Below are 18,589 nucleotides of genomic sequence, written 5' to 3'. Positions count from 1 at the left end.
TTTCTCTAAACTTTTGGTTTCCGCTATGAAAAAAGGTTTAAAAATAATAAGTTGAAATGTTTTATGGATTACCTCTCTTGGTACTTATTTTGGCGTCGTTTGGGTAGAGTTGGAAAGACCCCTGTCGATCGTTTGTTCACAACATTTGCGAAGCCCAGTTTGGATATCTACTCCATGAACTTTTTTTAAAGCAAAACTGAATAATTTCGCGACTGAAAAACGCGGACGAACGGCTGTTAATAAGGGGGGAAAAGCTCTTAAAGGAGATATGGGCTACCTATAGCACAGGGTGCCCGCACAATAACCGCTGCTTCACTGTCAGAAGGCTCAAGGTTTGTTTGGCGATCGAGGCGGGCGGGAGGTTTGTATTTCGGGTTCGTTTCTCCATGCCAGAATGCTGAGAACCTTCATCAACAAGAAGCGGAAAAGGACAGCAGAAGCCGACGAAGAGGATGAAATAAAGATCGTCAGGGTAGTTGTAAGTATGAAGTATTGTTTGCGAGTTCTAACACTAGATCTATGTAGGGAGCGAGCTTACGGACTTGACATCGAATCTTATCGCAAAACATCTTACTACCGTAGGCATCGATTCTCATACCATGAAATGACCAAAGGAAATCCATCTCGATCAATCCAAATGGGTATCGCATATGGTTTTTCGTGTCCACACCACAGGCTTCCCAGTCGGTTGATTTGTATTTTTATTTCATTCTGATCAGCGGTCTTTTTAGCGCATGCGCGTTTTTAATATAGTGGATGGGCAGTGCTGAATAACGTATGCGCATGCGCGTGTTCTGGCGAAAACAAACAAAATCTCACCACAGGCTTCCCAGTTGGCTAATTTGTATTTTGATTTCATGCTGATCAGCGGTCTTTTTCGAGAACCCCTCTACTGAAACATGTTCGTCCTGTCCTCCGAGCATTCACTTTCTATTAGAAACTTAGTATTAAAATATGTTTCTGCCTGTATCGTAAAAAAATATTGATTGTCAACTCTGGCCTTATAGTCCAATCAATCTACAGTTTAAGATCAGACTTATTGCAACACAAGGTTTTTTCAACCCTGTGTGCAGAGTTGACTGGGATACCTGAGGGATTTCATATGCATGTATGAGGGACTGCAATTTGTTTGAGTCACTGTGTTGTGACATGTACTGTATGACCAAAAAATGTTTTTTTTCTACCATTAATAAAACATTTAATTATTAAAGCAATGTTAACATTTACTTGGGCAATTATTGTAAGTATATTAGTTACTCAAGTTAGTACTCTAGTTAAAGTTAAAAATGAGAGGATAGATAAAAACAGGATAAACAATCTTTTCAAAGAAAAGCAGGAACAACAGAAAAAATAATCAAATCAATCAATATTGTTATTATGATATTGTTCAGTTAGATAGACAGTGCAGTAGAAAAACACTTGCATGCCATGTAAAACGGTTCATTCGTTATTTCAATCGATATCTATTCGTAGTATTGTCAGGGGAAAAAGGAAAAAAATTAGAACAACATCCAGGAAAATAAAAAAGGGGTTATTATTGAGCTACTGTATATCAGAGATTTGGGAGGAATCAATATAATAAGGAAAAATCACAGACATACAGAGAATTAGCAGCTGATTGTTATTGATCCGCAATTGCAGTAATATAGACAAATATCAATTTTAATGGGTTATCAATTTTTCGATTTGTTATCTGTACCTCTACACTGTCATTCAATCCAATTGTTCTTTTCATTTTGGCACAGAACTTACAGATAATAGCCATATTTTTGTGGTAGCGTACATATTGTATAAATTCTTCCTGTCTTGGAAGTTCAAGCAGAGACATGCAAGATTTTACATAGTTTTAAGGGGATGGTTAGCAGAGCCTCCAGACTCTCATTCAGTTTGACATGGAAAGTGATTCAGAAAACATTGTCTTTTGGAGAATTCAGTATCAATTTTAGCAGCTTCCAAAGGTCTTTCAATGGAAATACCACAAATGATTACTGACATTATTAAAAATGCCCACAATACAAGATTTTTGATGTTCAAGGATAAAAAGTGCTTGATATTATGTTAGAATCTTAATGATTTTAATCTTGGAATCTAAATTATTTCTGAATCTCACAGGAACCTCCAGCCCAAAGAAGGCGGGTCATCACATGGCTCAAGGAGAATGTTGTTGATAAAATCAAAAAAACCTTTGTCACTACTTCAGGCCCTAGCATTACGGAAACTTGTACATTATTCAACACACCGGAAAATGAGAAAAGGGTACGGTACTCTATGACCCCCCACAACCTCACAAGCCCTAGTGGCATAGAGAGAAGGTATGTGTGTTAATTAGAATATTTTGAATTTCATAGTTGCACCACAAAAAAAATTAAAATAATTGCTGCAAACAGTAGATTTTAATTTATGTTTTTTTTAAATACTGAATTCGTATTTCATGGAAAGGAGATGAGTAAAAAAAGGCAAGAAAATTCACTGTCCAAAAGAATTCCTCATTCCATTGGAATTTGCCTTCTATTTTCTTTTACCAAATGATCTAATTTCTGTATTCTTAGTTATTGCTGAAGATGGTTGTGTGGTTACAAGGTTTACCTTCATCTTTATTTCTTAACCTGGTAGTCAACTGGTTATTCAACCTCATGAAACAAACCCGAAAATTAAAGAGACATTTAACAAACACCATGCTGCATGAGCAATCAAGTTTTTGAAACCTACAATTAACAATGTTTATTTTATTTTCATACTGTGTATGTAATTATGTGGTTTTCTTTTTTTTTTTTTAGTATTGCAATACAAAACCATTCTTCCTTTTTTTTTGGTATCGCCATCTTGGAATTTTAACAAATGTGCATTGTTTAAGATTTCCCCGCCAAAACCAGGAAGATACCCTTGATTCTATCCCTTTGTGCACGACTAAAAAAATGAGCGTTATTTTTAAAGCTAGCATTCAAATTTCAATCAAATTAGATTATCTTTTCCTTCAGAATTTGAAAGTTTAATCTACAGTTTGTTTTTTGTTTGTTTGCTAGATTGCTATTAATGTTACAGTAGGTTAAAATGACTTTAAATGCAAATAGCTATGAATAAATATAAAACTGTTTTATATTACAATACAATGTTTACCTGAGGCTTGAATGATCTGTGGAATGATATGTATATTACTTTTTCTTGTTTTCCTTTGTTTTCTAGATCATGGTATGAATTAGATTCTTACATACCCTTAACTGAGAACAAAACAACAGAATTTAAAGCTGGAAGTGGGAGATATCCCAAGGATATCCTGCCCAAGGTGAGTATGTGACCTTATTCTTAAACTTAACTTTAACTCAGTTTGAGAAAACTCAAGATCAAAATAACATACATGCTGTTGAGAATGATCACACAATGATTTCGCAACAGCATATTTATGTGCACCTTTGTAATTTAGAATTATACATATTTATTTTCTAAGCACATAAGAAAGTATGGATGCGGCTTTCTTAACAGCTGTGGTGGAGTTCTTCTTGTTGGTATATGTGATGATGGTAAGTTTCTGCCTACTCAACAACATTCTGTTGTGTTCTTTATTGTATTGAAAACGGTATATTCTCTTAAAGATAAAGGCCTTGCGCACGGTGTTGCGCATCAGAGCGTAACAAAAATTCTAACGCTAGGTTTATGATTATAACTTTGATCTCAAGAAAGCTACACACTTTTTATTTTATTTGGATAACATTTGTCTAATGTGCATCTCGAATCCAAAGTTTGAGATAGTAAAAATTTCAAAAACATTAAAAAAATATATCAAAATAAGAACAGTGCCATAAAAACGGGCCGTTTTAAAGCCCATTTTTTATGAACATTGCTCCATCTTTTTGCTAATTAAAAAGAAACATTTTCTATTGTAATTTGATCAATGTCATAAATGGAATGCACTTAAAATTCTCTTTAAGATGCTGTCCTTTTTATAGAAAGAGGAAAAGAAATGTGAACAGACGGGTGAGATTTTTTCGACAATAGAAAACACAAAACGTCGAATTACCTTGTGCCTTTTTTTGCCTTATTTTGCCTTTTTTGCCCTTTTTGCCTTCATCGCGCCTTTTTTTGCCCTTTTGCTTTTTGCCCATTGCGCCCTTTTTGCCCATCGCGCCTTTTTTGCCTTTTTTTGCCCTTTTTGCCTTATTTTGCCATCGCGCTCTTCCTGCATTTTCATTGTGCTTTTTATCCTGAATATTAGCGAAATCTAAAACAAGTGCGAATAATATATATACTTTTCTAGACGTAATTTCAGAAGAAAGGAATGGCTGCTGGCAGCCTGTTGATATAATTAAACTCCTCGGGTATTTGTCTACTTTCAGTTCTTGCTTCTCATCTTCTTATGCAAGACAAGAATCCGCCCCGTTCGAGTTTGAATATTGCAAACTTAAAAGCATGGAGAAATATACATTCTATAACGAAAATAATTTTAGAAGCCTAAATTGTTCAATGATAGAGCTCCCATAATCTGAATTTTCCGAAGCTGGATTAAATTTTTATTTTTTATTGCAGGATTCTAGAGAGGCGCGCGTAGGTGTGCGATAGGGCGGAAAAGGCGAAAAAGTGCGCGATAGGGCAAAAACATGCGCGATAGGGCAAAAGAAGGCAAAAAAGTGTGCGATAGGGCGAAAAAGGGAAAAAAGTGCACGATAGGGCAAAAACATGCGCGATAGGGCAAAAGAAGGCAAAAAAGTGTGCGATAGGGCGAAAAAGGGGAAAAAGTGCGCGATAGGGCAAAAAAATTGTGCAATAGGGCAACACTAGGCAAAACACATTTGCAGCGTTCAAATGTTACGCAGCAGTTGTTGATAACTACATAACTCCATACTTGACAACAAAATATCGAGGTTTTCTCTTAGGTTAGAAAAATAGTATGACTATTTTTAAAAACTACGATAATCAAACTTTTATATCCCAAATTCCGGATACGTATAACGCAATACTTAAGAAATAGCAGTAAATCTAAAACGAAATGTCGAGAAATTCCTTGTCGAGCCAGGCTTGTGCAACACTGTGCGCAAGGACTAAAAGTGTTTTTATTATTAGGCTTAGTTCAAATGTCATATTAACCATCTGTATTCATTTCAAACGAAGATGAAACAATGGTCTTGGTTCATTTGCATGTACAGTAGCTATTTTTTGATTGATTAATTGATTGATTGGGAACCTCTAGAACATTCTCATCCTAAGTAGGTGCATTTTTCTTGTGGACATCTTGTTTGATTTTATTCATGAGCCTTCAAATGAAAATGTTGGCAGTTTATTAAAATATTTATTGATTGATTGATTTAGAATTGTAGCTCCTAATATACAGTTTATTAATACTGTAGGTAGAGTCCAAGGAATATATTGTCGCCCCTATGAAAAGAGTGACATAGTAAAATTAGTTACAAATGAGTTTAAAAAGTTCCAGCCTGCTGTCACTTCTTCAATGTTTGGGTGAGTTGGCTAGTTTCTTATATATAGAGGTATATTATACCCTTTTTTTTAGATCTACCAATCTACCGAAGGCAACTATGCATAAAATAAATGTCAAAGTTAAAAAAAAATTTTTTTTAAGGGGAAACAGGCATAAGTTCAGACTTTAAGATAAGCACTTCTCAAATTTTATGTTTTATTTCTTTTTTCTGGGGTGACAGATGATAACTATATGTTTCCTGTTTGAGGTCACCAGATTTGATACCTATAATTTTCCATTTTGCTTGAAAATGAATAAACAAAGAATCCAGCCCCCCTTCCCCTCTTCTAAAAAAACTTTGACCTCTTCTTATTGGAACACCTGAATCTGCACTGTAGAAAAACTAAGAATAGAAAAAAAATATGAAAGAGCAAAACAAATTAACCAATTTTTTGTCATTGGTTTTGCAAATATAAAAAAAATTGACATGATGCAAAATTTTCATTGCAACACAGAAGGGCAACATGTAAATTATTTCAAACATAAATACTCAGATTGTAGCCGTTTCTGTTCTAACTAGATGTAAATTCTATGTTGTAGGATCAATTTTTTTGGGGTGACGCGGAGGCAAACTAGCTGGGAACAAGCAAGAGGATACAGAGACTTCATACCAGAATGTTATGTATTGGAAATATCCATACAGGCAGGCCAACCAGGGGAGATATATGAAGACTCTCTCCACCAGGTAGCCTGATTTTAGCCATTAAATTATTTCTTATATGTTATTGCACAGTTATTACATTAATTAGGCAATTTATGATGTGGTCTGGTGTAGTTTTTACCTTAGCAATTGCAATTCCAACACATATTAACCAGATTACCGAAATTGATGTTTTGATCAAAACTTTTTTTTTTGCAGGTGTTTATTCGTAGGGAGGGCTCAGTGGAAGGGCCATTAAATCCTCTCCAAATAAAGGACCTAGTCCTTTCCAAATATAGAAAAGTAGGTGCAGTCATTAAAATGTTCAGGCACCCTAGTCATGATGTTGGGGCACCCTGGTCATGATGTAGAGGTACCCTGGTCATGATTTAGAGGTACCCTGGTCATGATGTAGAGGTACCCTGGTCATGATGTAGAGGTACCCTGGTCATGATGTAGAGGAACCCTGGTCATGATGTAGAGGTACCCTGGTCATGATGTAGATGTACCCTGGTCATGATGTAGAGGTACCCTGGTCATGATGTAGGGGTACCCTGGTCATGATGTAGAGGTACCCTGGTCATGATGTAGAGGAACCCTGGTCATGATGTAGAGGAACCCTGGTCACGATGTAGAGGTACCCTGGTCATGATGTAGAGGTACCCTGGTCATGATGTAAAGGTACCCTGGTCATGATGTAGAGGAACCCTGGTCATGATGTAGAGGAACCCTGGTCACGATGTAGAGGTACCCTGGTCATGATGTAGAGGTACCCTGGTCATGACGTAGAGGCTCCCTGGTCATGATGTAGAGGAACCCTGGTCATGATGTAGAGGTACCCTGGTCATGATGTAGATGTACCCTGGTCATGATGTAGAGGTACCCTGGTCATGATGTAGGGGTACCCTGGTCATGATGTAGAGGTACCCTGGTCATGATGTAGAGGTACCCTGGTCATGATGTAGAGGTACCCTGGTCATGATGTAGAGGTACCCTGGTCACGATGTAGAGGCACCCTGGTCATGATGTAGAGGTACCCTGGTCATGACGTAGAGGAACCCTGGTCATGATGTAGAGGTACCCTGGTCACGATGTAGAGGCACCCTGGTCATGATGTAGATGCACCCTGGTCATGATGTAGAGGTACCCTGGTCATGATGTAGAGGTACCCTGGTCATGACGTAGAGGCACCCTGGTCATGATGTAGAGGTACCCTGGTCATGATGTAGAGGTACCCTGGTCATGATGTAGAGGTACCCTGGTCACGATGTAGAGGTACCCTGGTCATAATTTAAAAGTAACATTGTCATAAAGGATACGTAACCTGGTCATAAAGGATACGTAACCTGGTCATAATGTAGAGGTACCCTGGTCATGATGTAGAGGAACCCTGGTCATGATGTAGAGGAACCCTGGTCACGATGTAGAGGTACCCTGGTCATGATGTAGAGGTACCCTGGTCATGACGTAGAGGCTCCCTGGTCATGATGTAGAGGAACCCTGGTCATGATGTAGAGGTACCCTGGTCATGATGTAGATGTACCCTGGTCATGATGTAGAGGTACCCTGGTCATGATGTAGGGGTACCCTGGTCATGATGTAGAGGTACCCTGGTCATGATGTAGAGGTACCCTGGTCATGATGTAGAGGTACCCTGGTCATGATGTAGAGGTACCCTGGTCACGATGTAGAGGCACCCTGGTCATGATGTAGAGGTACCCTGGTCATGACGTAGAGGAACCCTGGTCATGATGTAGAGGTACCCTGGTCACGATGTAGAGGCACCCTGGTCATGATGTAGATGCACCCTGGTCATGATGTAGAGGTACCCTGGTCATGATGTAGAGGTACCCTGGTCATGACGTAGAGGCACCCTGGTCATGACGTAGAGGTACCATGGTCATGATGTAGGGGTACCCTGGTCACGATGTAGAGGTACCCTGGTCATGATGTAGAGGTACCCTGGTCATGATGTAGAGGTACCCTGGTCATGATGTAGAGGTACCCTGGTCACGATGTAGAGGTACCCTGGTCATAATTTAAAAGTAACATTGTCATAAAGGATACGTAACCTGGTCATAAAGGATACGTAACCTGGTCATAATGTAGAGGTACCCTGGTCATGATGTAGAGGTACCCTGGTCATGATGTAGAGGTACCCTGGTCATGATGTAGAGGTACCCTGGTCATGATGTAGAGGTACCCTGGTCACGATGTAGAGGTACCCTGGTCATAATTTAAAAGTAACATTGTCATAAAGGATACGTAACCTGGTCATAAAGGATACGTAACCTGGTCATAAAGGATACGTAACCTGGTCACGATGTAGAGGTACCCTGGTCATAATTTAAAAGTAACATTGTCATAAAGGATACGTAACCTGGTCATAAAGGATACGTAACCTGGTCATGACGTAGAGGTACCCTCTGGGCACGAAGATTTCTAATGCCAGTTTTCCCACATTTCCATTTCAATTTGGCGTTTTGTCCCGTTGGACCATGGAAATAAAAGCGACAACTTTGTGTGCGTATGGCAAATTTTCACCCTGAAGTTTGTTTTTATTCCTAAATTCACTTCATCTTTTTGCAGCTTCTGGAAGATCGGAAAAGAAGAAGAGAAGACGATGAAATCGACCCGCCCACAAAACATGCACGGCTGGAATACTCACCGTAGGACGTCCTACGGTGAGATCTGGTCATGATCATTGTTTCTAGCCTTCAAAGCGCGATAATCCAAAGTATGGATAAGTATAAAGTTTCAATATATTTGCATACTTTTGAGGCTTTGAACAATCACCTCCAAGTATCGCCTTGGAATAACTTGGTATGTTCTGCGCTAGTTTGGCGTCGAAATTGTTTCAATAGCTTTAACAACTTTTTGAAATCGGAATAAAAAGTGCAAATGATTACAGCCAAAAGGCCAGACTACAAACGTGAACTTTTAGGCGGCCGATAAGAGAATAAAACCACTTCGTGATGGAATGCAACCCAAAACGTATTAACCTTCGCCGCCATTTGTTTTCTGCCGTCTTATCGCCGTTGTTCTGATAAAAAAAAACCCGTAGTTGATTGGTGGAGGGCTTTAAAAGTATGCAAAAATACATCTAAACTGACCATACTTCTGGTTCTCGCGCTGTAATGCGACGGTTGCACATTGTGCATACACGGAAACGCGAATCTCCCGTCGAAAAAAGAGGGAGTTTTATATTCTGGAATAACCTATCCGTATTGCACAAATTTATAGAAAATCCGGTAAAGCATAAAAACATGTTATTGTTATGGTATGTAGTAATCAAAATGTCACCCTTTCGAGTGTCCAAAAAGTTTAGAATGAATCAAATGATAGATCGAAGAAAAAGAGTATATTTAAACAGTATATAGAGGATATATGATAACAACAGTCCACAGGATGTTGATAAAAATTTTATATTGATAAAGAGATATTTTGCACTCGTGTGTGATCTTGCTCTGAGCATATTAAGTGCAGTTGTAGAATTTAGTGCATTTTGTCCAATTTTCCTTTTACAGCCAAATTCGTTGTTACGCCACCTCGGTGAATCCAAAATCCATGTCTCCTTTCGAAATAGCGCGTAGTCAGATTGTTTGGTTTGATTGAATACGCGCTATTCCCAAACGGAGAAAGGAATTATGGATTCTGGCAGGTCGCGCAATAACGAATTTGCCTATAAAATCTTGAATTTAAAACAATGAGGGGTCTTGTATTATGCGATCCACCAGATCTGTGATTTCTGTCACTTAGTAACTGTTACTAAGGCTGTTCAAAACAAAAACAAACACAGTTGGTTACTACCGGCTTTCGGTCAACTTGTCCGTGCTCACAATGCAATGGGTTGTTCGCCTCAAGTAATATGATTTTGGACTCCAAACTTTGTCGGCAGAGGAGGAAAATAGGACAGTTTGGCATCCCTATACTGGAAGTTAATATTACATCCCAAGCTACGTTATCTCCGTATACGCCTGAAGACGTCGACGAACAATTTCTCTGGGAATTCTGGGCGCCCAAAGAGAGTCGGAGCGAGGATGAGATTATTGAACTCGGTAAATGCTGGGAGGGCGAGAACATGTTCTCTTCCGATTACTGGAGTAAGAAGAACTCATTTCTGCTCGGACATAGAGAGTTATCAAAGGAGCTACATAAGAGTCCGAGTGAGGAAGAGGTATATAGCTCTCCTGGCACGCGTGCACAATGATGAACGTCTTATGGGGACGCAAGATTACAACGCAGAATTACTTTCGCAGGTGAAGCAAGCGGGACTTGGACAATAGCGCTGAATATAACGACGATGGGACATGTTACATACGTTTCTATCGCTCTTTGCAAATATTTCAGGAAATAAACTTGGACATAGCGATGGCTGGACCTAAAGCTGACAAACGCTAGTATAATCAAAAGAATATATAGAAAAATGTTTACAAAACAAAACTGTAAACAAAAATGTGATTTGGATAGTATTGCGTCTGAACAACAATCAAGATAACCTTAAAAGATATTAGCTGGTAAGACAATTTTTTAAGGAAACAATAATTATATCGGTAAAAGGAAATGCTGCTTATTAGAGCTCTGATAAAATACTGGCGAAAATGTGCCTGTATATTATAACTTTTGGCTGTGCTCGTAGTAATTCAGCAAAAGAAAAAAAATAATCCCAAATTGGCATTAAAATACTGGTTTTATCTTGTCTCTCTTTTAAATCCTGTCTACACTGCAAGATAGACAGCCCCGACTTTAACAGTTTGAACATTATACTACGCCAGATCCTGGCATAAACAAGTCAATGTGATAAGTTATCATTATATCCGAAAACCTCATTGATAATTTCTGAAAACTGCATGACTGATGTCCTTTCACAACGATATTTTATTTTTATTTCGCGCAATCGCGATTTGTCAGGTATTGTAACTCTCCTCACTCTTTAATAACTACGCAACTAATCCTACTTTTTGTCATCATTATCTGCCGAGCTCATATTCTTCTATCTTCACCTGCCCAACTCATCCTCTTCCATCTTCACCTGCCCAACCCATCTTCTTCCATCTTCACCTGCCCAACCCATCTTCTTCATCTGCCCAACTCATCCTCTTCCATCTTCAAATGCCCAACTCATCCTCTTCACCTGCTCAACTCATCCTCTTCATCTGGCCAACTCATCTTCACCTGCCCAACTCATCCTCTTCACCTGCCCAACTCATCCTCTTCACCTGCTCAACTCATCCTCTTCATCTGCCCAACTCATCCTCTTCCATCTTTACCTGCCCAACTCGTCCTCTTCCATATTCACCTGCCCAACTCATCCTATTCCATCTTCATCTGTGCAACTCATCCTCTTCCATCTTTACCTAACCAACTCATCCTCTTCACCTGCTCAACTCATCCTCTTCATCTGCCTAACCCATTCTCTTCCATCTTCACCTTCCAAACTCATCCTCTTCCATCTTCACCTGCCCAACTCGTCCTCTTCCATCTTCACCTGCCCAACTCGTCCTCTTCCATCTTCACCTGCCCAACTCGTCCTCTTCCATCTTCATCTGCCCAACTCATCCTCTTCCATCTTTACCTGCCCAAATCATCCTCTTCCATATTCACCTGCCCAACTCATCCTATTCCATCTTCATCTGTGCAACTCATCCTCTTACATCTTTACCTAACCAACTCATCCTCTTCACCTGCTTAACTCATCCTCTTCATCTGCCTAACCCATTCTCTTCCATCTTCACCTTCCAAACTCATCCTCTTCCATCTTCACCTGCCCAACTCGTCCTCTTCCATCTTCACCTGCTCAACTCATCCTCTTCATCTGCCTAACCCATTCTCTCCCATTTTCACCTTCCAAACTCATCCTCTTCCATCTTCATCTGTCCAACTCATCCTCTTACATCTTTACCTAACCAACTCATCCTCTTCACCTGCTCAACTCATCCTCTTCATCTGCCTAACCCATTCTCTTCCATCTTCACCTGCCCAACTCATCCTCTTCCATCTTCACCTGACCAACTCATCCTTTTCCATCTTCACCTGCCTAACTAATCTTCTTCCATCATCACCTGCCGAACTAATCCTCTCCCATCTTCACCTGCCCAACTCATCCTCTTCCATCTTCACCTGCCCAATTCAATTCATTTCCCATCATTATCAGGCTACATCAGGCTTCATAATCCAATAAATTATGACACGCTTTTGGTTAAAAGGATCTTTATCTTGAATCTAGATAATAAAACTTTTAACAGTTTATCTGTTTAAAGTCTACATCCTCTACCCAAAGCCTGTTTATTGGTTAATTAATCAGATTCATTTGTTATATGGGGTCTTTCGACGTGGCAGCAATTTTATAGTTTCTCTTGTTATTTGAAGTAGGCGCTATACAGTTCTTTCTTGTTCACTTTTCCCATAACATTCCTCGGCAGCTCTTCCACTATATGTAGGGCTGCTGGGATGTGGTAACGTACCATGTGGTCCGATCCCCAAGCTCGAAGGTCTTCAAGTGTTAACGCCTAAACAATAAGAGTCAATAAGTCAACGTTATATTTTGTTTAATTACTAAAATGTATAAGATTACTTACCGAATTGTCATTAAGGGCCACTATAGCTGCAACTCTTTCACCCCATTCAGGATCAGGGATTCCCAATACCGCGCAGTCCTTGACGTCCGGATGCTGGCGAAGTTCCCTTTCTACCTCAAGCGCACTGTTAAGTTACAGAGAGACGCTTAAAGTTAGATGATGTCAACATAGAGTTTCTGAAACATCTTGCGAAAAGAAGTGGTTTACGTACCTTATCTTATATCCACCGCTTTTGATTATGTCCCAAGGTCGGCCAATAATCCGGTACACTCCATCACTTAGACCTGCAACAAAACATTGTCCCGATGACGGCAACGGAAAAACAAAGAAATATAAATCGAGTCATTTCTGCGAGGACATACAGACAAATCATGGCAATATAATCTATCCTTACGTGCAGTATCTCCAGTTATAAACCACCCATCCTCTGTAAACGATTCTTTAGTTGCTTCTGGTCTGTTCCAATAGCTGAAAAAAAAATCCACAAGCAAATGCCATGAAAAGAGCCAAGACAATGAAGGTGCTTCTTGCTCTGAGCTTATTCTCCTACCGTTAAGGCAAAACTACAACAAGAGCATGTTTTTTTTTACTTATTTGACCCAAATTCAAACCTGTATTTTCATCGGCCTCGGCAAATTCATCTAATTTTGCAGATAATCTTCTGCAAAGGTAGTGATCCTGGTGTACTTTACTTTATAATTTATCGTTTACCCTTTGAACACAGATGGTCCGCGCACGTGCAGGATTCCTTCTGCACTCTTACTACCATCTAACACTCGCGAGCCTTGCTCATCTCCTTCGGCAATAGTCTATGACCAAACATAGTGTTAGTTTGTGGGCACTTTCAGTGTTCCACAACAAAGGATTATAGTGCGCGTTCGTGTTTAAGAAATAAGTTTAACTCTTTTCAAGTTTATAATTCGTTTTTTTTTTCTCAATTTGGGTTGTATTTTTGTTGCGATGTTGAGATTGTGATTGGTAAGTGAACAAAGCTAGCAAGCCTCCACAGCTAGTAACGCAAAACTACATTCCATGCCACATCACTAAATTGGCCAAAGCTATTTGGTCCTCGTTAAGAAATGAAATAAAACAATACCAAAGGCACTAATAAGGCTACAAACGAGCAAATAGCACTTACAGCACAATCAAAGCATGGTTTCTTATAGATATTGGTGACGCATTCAAGGATGTTTTATTTCTTGCTGCTTTTTGCAACGATGCAAAAATAAAGATTACATAATAAGAAGATTTGACAAAGGGGCAAGGCATGGTTTTTTTTTAAATGGGAAACCCTTTAAAATTACTCAACGAAGAAGGGCTGCTCAGAAATCATTGAGACGTTGAAGTCCCCTCAAAATAAGCCATTTGTTAGTAGCTGGTAACCATCTTCACCTTTTGATTTCCATTTTCGTCTGTTGACACTATCCGCACTTGTACACCAGGGAGTGGTATCCCAACACAGTTCTGCAAAGATAATAAGAGTAATCTTACCTCTGTAAATTTAAAAAATGGGTTAAACTTTAAAGTTAAAAACTATAGCAACTTGAGCTGTCTCCTGCGTGAAAACTTGCCACAGAGCCATACATAAGTTATATTGATTGAAAAACGTCTGGCCTGTAAAAAATATGATGATTACATAAATTGAAAATTAAGGGGTAAAAATTTCAGACTGGGTATTTGGTCAATTTTTTCCTTAACGAACCTTGCACATTAATTTTCCATTTAATTTATTTGTTTTATTTTAATCAGCATTAAAATAAAGCATTAATTTCTTTATACATGTGCAACTCAGAATGCTCCCCTTTGGAGACCCCCCCCCAATCACAAAACTAAGGTCTTCCCTGAAAAAAACAATAATGCAATTTTGCAATCTAGGATGAGGTTTGATGGATCTACGAACGAATGTGCAGTATAAAAGGGATAGTTCCGCCCCCTTTTTTGCAAGCTCTCGTGCAAGTTGTCATCGTCGGAAGAAAACATGCTAAAAGTAAAGACGTATGACAAACTACGACAACTTTTAAGTACAAAAGAGTGTTAAAAAGCTATTACGAATATTCGGAAAAGTGTTAGGAGTCCATTCTCTACAAAAAAATGAGCAAAAATTGTACTTGAGAAATCAAACACAGCACACACTCGTTTGAATTGAAAAATAAAATTCAAAAACAGCGTGCACCCTCTTTTGTAATGGCATCATTATAGTGCGGGCGCATACAAACAACGAATTTAAAAAACTCATCGCTTCAAAACCTATCTATTCCTCACTATTTTTGTTCTCTTTCTAGAAACAGCTGTTGATAAGGCTATGTTTGCTTCAATAGTGTGTTATCGGCCACTCTAGAACTCTCTTGTAGCATTTTGGTCTCTCTCTACGGGGCTCTGCACTCAGTGAAGTCAAATGACGAATGACAGCTTGCCTTAGGCAAGTCCCTTTTATAGTGCACGTTCGTGTTAAATGAAATCTTACCGGGAGCCTTGTTCCATTCAGAGGATTAGACAATGCCATGCCAATCTCTGTCATGCCATACCGTTCAAGTAGAACATGCCCTATAATACATTTCAATGTTAATTCTTTGAGGAAAAAATGCAGGTTGTATTTAAGCATACACAGTAAGAGCAAAGAGAGTTTCCAGCCGACCTGTGATCTCCTCCCAGACAGTCATATCGACTTCAGGCAAGGCTGAAGAGCCACTGACCATCAACCTTAAAGATAAACTAGCACTTACACAAAGACAACAGAACTAACTTTTGCACTTGGAGGTATGTCAATCACCCAGTTCTCACAGTTTTCAGAATCTCCAAATCTCCTGACATTTGTGTGTGTGTGGTAAAAAAAAAAGAATATCAAGCAATTTCCATATAGTTCTTGTGTCTTAAGAAAGGTAAACATGTCAGTTATCACACGTTATGCTTTGATTTTAAAATATATTGCACTACTTGAACTTCAAAAATATTCTTTCTAAACCAAGAATATCACAAAAAATTTTTATCTGACTGTTGTTCTTTTCTGTGACATCATACCTGAGGCTGGAGCATTTTTCAATAATCTCTTTCTTTCTCTGTTCTGAATGCTTGGCTTTTTTGTAATTGCTTATAAGTTTATTGTAGATTGTGGGGACTGCCATGAAAACAGAAAGTTGAGGGTTTGATCCAGTAAAATACTCCCACACCTTTAAATGGAAAAAAAATGTGCCTAAAACTAAAAAAACATAAATTTCAAAGTCATTCAACAAAAGTAATTAACTAACTAAGGGAATTAGGTGATAGGTTGCCTTTTGAGAAGTATAGTAACTACCTTTTAAATAGTTGTCTTCCTGCAATTGAGGCCTTAAAGAGCCCTGGTCAGCCACATTGTTTTTTTTTCGTTTAATTTTGGGAGGCACATAATGTGCTTAAATTCTGAAACATTCATCTAAAAACAAAGCTCAATACCAAATTCAATAGAAAATATTGCATTGGATTCCATAAATAAGTACCTTGGGTACCATAAGCTTGAGGATCACTTGTTTACTTTCATGCCACGGCGGTCTTGGCTACGAGGGTCAAAGCAACAAGCCTTACAGAATTTGTACTACGGAGCTGATAGGTTGGTTGATTATAATCCTCCAAATGGCACTTTGTGATTTGTCAATTGATAACATGTGATCCCTCAACTCACAACACTCAGAAAACCTAAAATTATAATTTTCTCATACAGAATATTTGAAGAAAGAACTGAGGTTGCAAATTTTAAAGGGGAAAGAAGTTGTGATTACAAAACTGGTTTGTTCACAAATATTAATCCACAAGCAATGGTGACTGACTCTGAAAGGAAAAACCTAGGCTGTGTGGCCAGAGGCTTGTCCTTTCACCCTCGTAGCCAAGGCCGGCATGACAGAAAATGAGTGAAGCTCCAGCCTCTTGCACCCAGGGTAATAAATCAGCCAATGGAAATGGAAGCTTCCTCACACTTGGTACTTTGCTAGGATAACAAAATAGCAGCTGCCAGAGACCGAGACGCCTACACAGGGGGTATGTGCGCACCCCCCTTGGCGGCCAAAAAGTGGGTCATTTCTTATTAAGGAATCTTTAAATACTATGCTTTTTCCATGTGATACCAATGACTCGGCAAATCCTGGGTATGTGACTAGATTGTTTAAAATTAGAGCAGTTTACCTCATCTGCTTCAAATCTTGGTCTCATGACACATGTTGCACCAACCCATAATGGACAAGCAAGCACATTGATGATGCCGTGCACATGGTGAAGGGGAAGAACATGCAGGATGACATCATCATCAGTCCACCCCCATGCATTAATAAGTGCTGTTATTTGAGCACTGTGAGAAAATATATTTTGAAATACCTTATAAGAATGATGGGGAGCAATCAGTGTTGGTACAAAGATTTGTAGCACACATAGTTGATTATAATTGTACTTTAATTCTAAAATCAGGTGTTGGATATGTAGGGACTTAAAAATAAGCATTTATTCAGTGTGGAATCAAACGAGCTTGGCAATCCTCTGACAAGCTGTGTAACGGTTTTCCTGCACAGGGTGCCTAACATATGTAACAACATATATAACAGAAGGGAGAAAAGGAATTACAATAATGGTTATCCCGTTATAAAATTTGGGAGCCTTATTAATATATGGATACAGCCACATCTGCTAATACCCTTTAAAAATAACCTGGTTGTCCACTTTGCCAAACAAGAGCAACACCATGGTCTAAAAGCTTCCTAAAATGATCCCAACTTACCTAATATTCCCATGAGTTGTCAATACTCCCTTTGGTCTCCCTGTGGTCCCACTAGTGTAAATAATCATGGCACTTCGCTCGTTCCAAGAAGTTTCAGCCTTTTCAACACTTGTTTGGTAAAGTCCACTAATGGGTTTATAAGTTATGTTTTGAATATTTTCATTGGATATGTTCAAGTGTGGTACACTTGCTTTTTGATGTAGAAGTGGGTCCACTTTGCTGTTAAATTCATCACTTGTAATAAGCAAGCTGGAGTTTGAGTCTTCAATGTAGTACTTTAGCATATCTAAAGGATGTGACGTGCAAAGTGGAACAGCAACCCCGCCATTTCGCCATATTGCCCATTGTGTAGCTACGTATTGCACATTATGGCCAGTCAAAAACGCGATACGCCTGCCTTTTAAGTCATCCGTTCCTTCAGAAAGACACCTTTGGCGTATTTTATCGCCAATATCTTTGCTGAGCTGCAAGAGGCTGTTGTAAGAAAATTTTCCGTTTTGATCAATAACAGCTGTTTTATTACCGTGTTCTCTTGCTCGCAGGAATAAAGGGTTACTTGCTTCGTTCCAGACACCGCGACGGGGTGATATTTTGCTACTTGTTCCAGATAAAGTCAATCTAAGAAAACTTGCCTTTCTCTCAGCGGCCCCGGGCTTAGTCCTTCGAAAAATGCAAGCTAACACCATTTTAGTCAGAGTTGGACGGCAAAGGCATATCATTACGGGTTGATGGGTCTCTTTCTCTTACTTTTCGGCACTGTTCCTCTACCCCCGGCCCATTCTCCCTCCCTGTTTTACGCAGGACCACCTATCCAAAAAAAATCGACCTAAAAAGAAAAAAACAAAGAAAAAGCAAATATACTACGATGGTCGTACCAAAATAAAGTATTGCCTTACTATAATTTTCTTCCCCTCAAATCTAGCTCAAATGGTTATTGTAAACGTGATCTATTATCATACGATTTTTGATTTTTGTTTAATTCCTGATAATTACCACAGGTAGACCAACCACTGGTTAACGCAGGTGTTTAGAAAGCCGTGTTTTCAAAAACTTTCGGTGGTTTGTTTCGATGGTATACGCCATCGGCGGACATCAATCATGGCAAACAGATTTCGCCAGTTTAGGCTACTGCTATGGAAAAACTTCATACTTCAGGTAACGAAAGC

The 18,589-nt window shown here is 39.0% G+C and overlaps 3 protein-coding genes across 4 annotated transcripts in view; 2 read left to right on the top strand and 1 right to left on the bottom strand.

The window, feature by feature from the left end:
• The first annotated feature begins 319 nt into the window (after positions 1–319).
• Positions 320–9,556, top strand: LOC116604285 (schlafen-like protein 1). The gene is made up of 8 exons (XM_032366450.2): positions 320–478; positions 2,113–2,312; positions 3,184–3,283; positions 3,446–3,518; positions 5,340–5,448; positions 6,008–6,152; positions 6,327–6,410; positions 8,697–9,556. The coding sequence occupies exons 1-8, from the start codon at positions 395–397 to the stop codon at positions 8,778–8,780; spliced, it is 879 nt and encodes a 292-aa protein (XP_032222341.1). The 5' UTR covers positions 320–394; the 3' UTR covers positions 8,781–9,556.
• Positions 9,557–12,300: 2,744 nt separating this feature from the next.
• On the bottom strand, positions 12,301–18,516 carry LOC5521216 (malonate--CoA ligase ACSF3, mitochondrial). The gene is made up of 13 exons (XM_032366254.1): positions 18,502–18,516; positions 18,171–18,187; positions 17,424–18,083; positions 16,838–17,000; positions 15,704–15,852; positions 15,321–15,385; positions 15,150–15,229; positions 14,078–14,149; positions 13,397–13,494; positions 13,080–13,153; positions 12,897–12,969; positions 12,686–12,809; positions 12,301–12,616 (listed from the first exon to the last, which is right to left on the bottom strand). Exons 1-13 carry the CDS (start codon positions 18,514–18,516, stop codon positions 12,467–12,469), a joined length of 1,740 nt encoding a protein of 579 aa, XP_032222145.1. The 3' UTR covers positions 12,301–12,466.
• Positions 18,419–18,589, top strand: part of LOC5521326 (phospholipid-transporting ATPase ABCA3) — a 28,157-nt gene continuing 27,986 nt past the window's right edge. For both annotated transcript variants that reach the window (XM_048723774.1, XM_048723773.1), the window contains exon 1: positions 18,419–18,578. In XM_048723774.1, coding sequence (XP_048579731.1) covers positions 18,522–18,578 — 57 coding nt within the window. In that variant the 5' untranslated portion in view covers positions 18,419–18,521. The remainder of the gene's footprint in view (positions 18,579–18,589) is intronic.

The sequence above is a fragment of the Nematostella vectensis genome, chromosome 2 (genome assembly GCF_932526225.1).
Source record: "Nematostella vectensis chromosome 2, jaNemVect1.1, whole genome shotgun sequence".
Taxonomy (NCBI): Eukaryota; Metazoa; Cnidaria; class Anthozoa; order Actiniaria; family Edwardsiidae; genus Nematostella; species Nematostella vectensis.
The sequence above is the reverse complement of the archived record's forward strand: the minus strand, read 5'-3'. Positions and strand labels throughout refer to the sequence as shown.

Coding starts and splice junctions, on each gene's coding strand:
- LOC116604285 (XM_032366450.2), top strand. CDS start 395: ATGCTGAGAACCTTCATCAACAAGAAGCGGAAAAGGACAGCAGAAGCC. Junction 3,284..3,445: donor CCAAGGATATCCTGCCCAAG/GTGAGTATGTGA, acceptor TTATTTTCTAAG/CACATAAGAAAGTATGGATG. Junction 3,519..5,339: donor TGTTGGTATATGTGATGATG/GTAAGTTTCTGC, acceptor TTAATACTGTAG/GTAGAGTCCAAGGAATATAT.
- LOC5521216 (XM_032366254.1), bottom strand. Junction 15,386..15,703: donor GAAAAATGCTCCAGCCTCAG/GTATGATGTCAC, acceptor TTTATCTTTAAG/GTTGATGGTCAGTGGCTCTT. Junction 12,810..12,896: donor AGCGGTGGATATAAGATAAG/GTACGTAAACCA, acceptor GTAACTTAACAG/TGCGCTTGAGGTAGAAAGGG.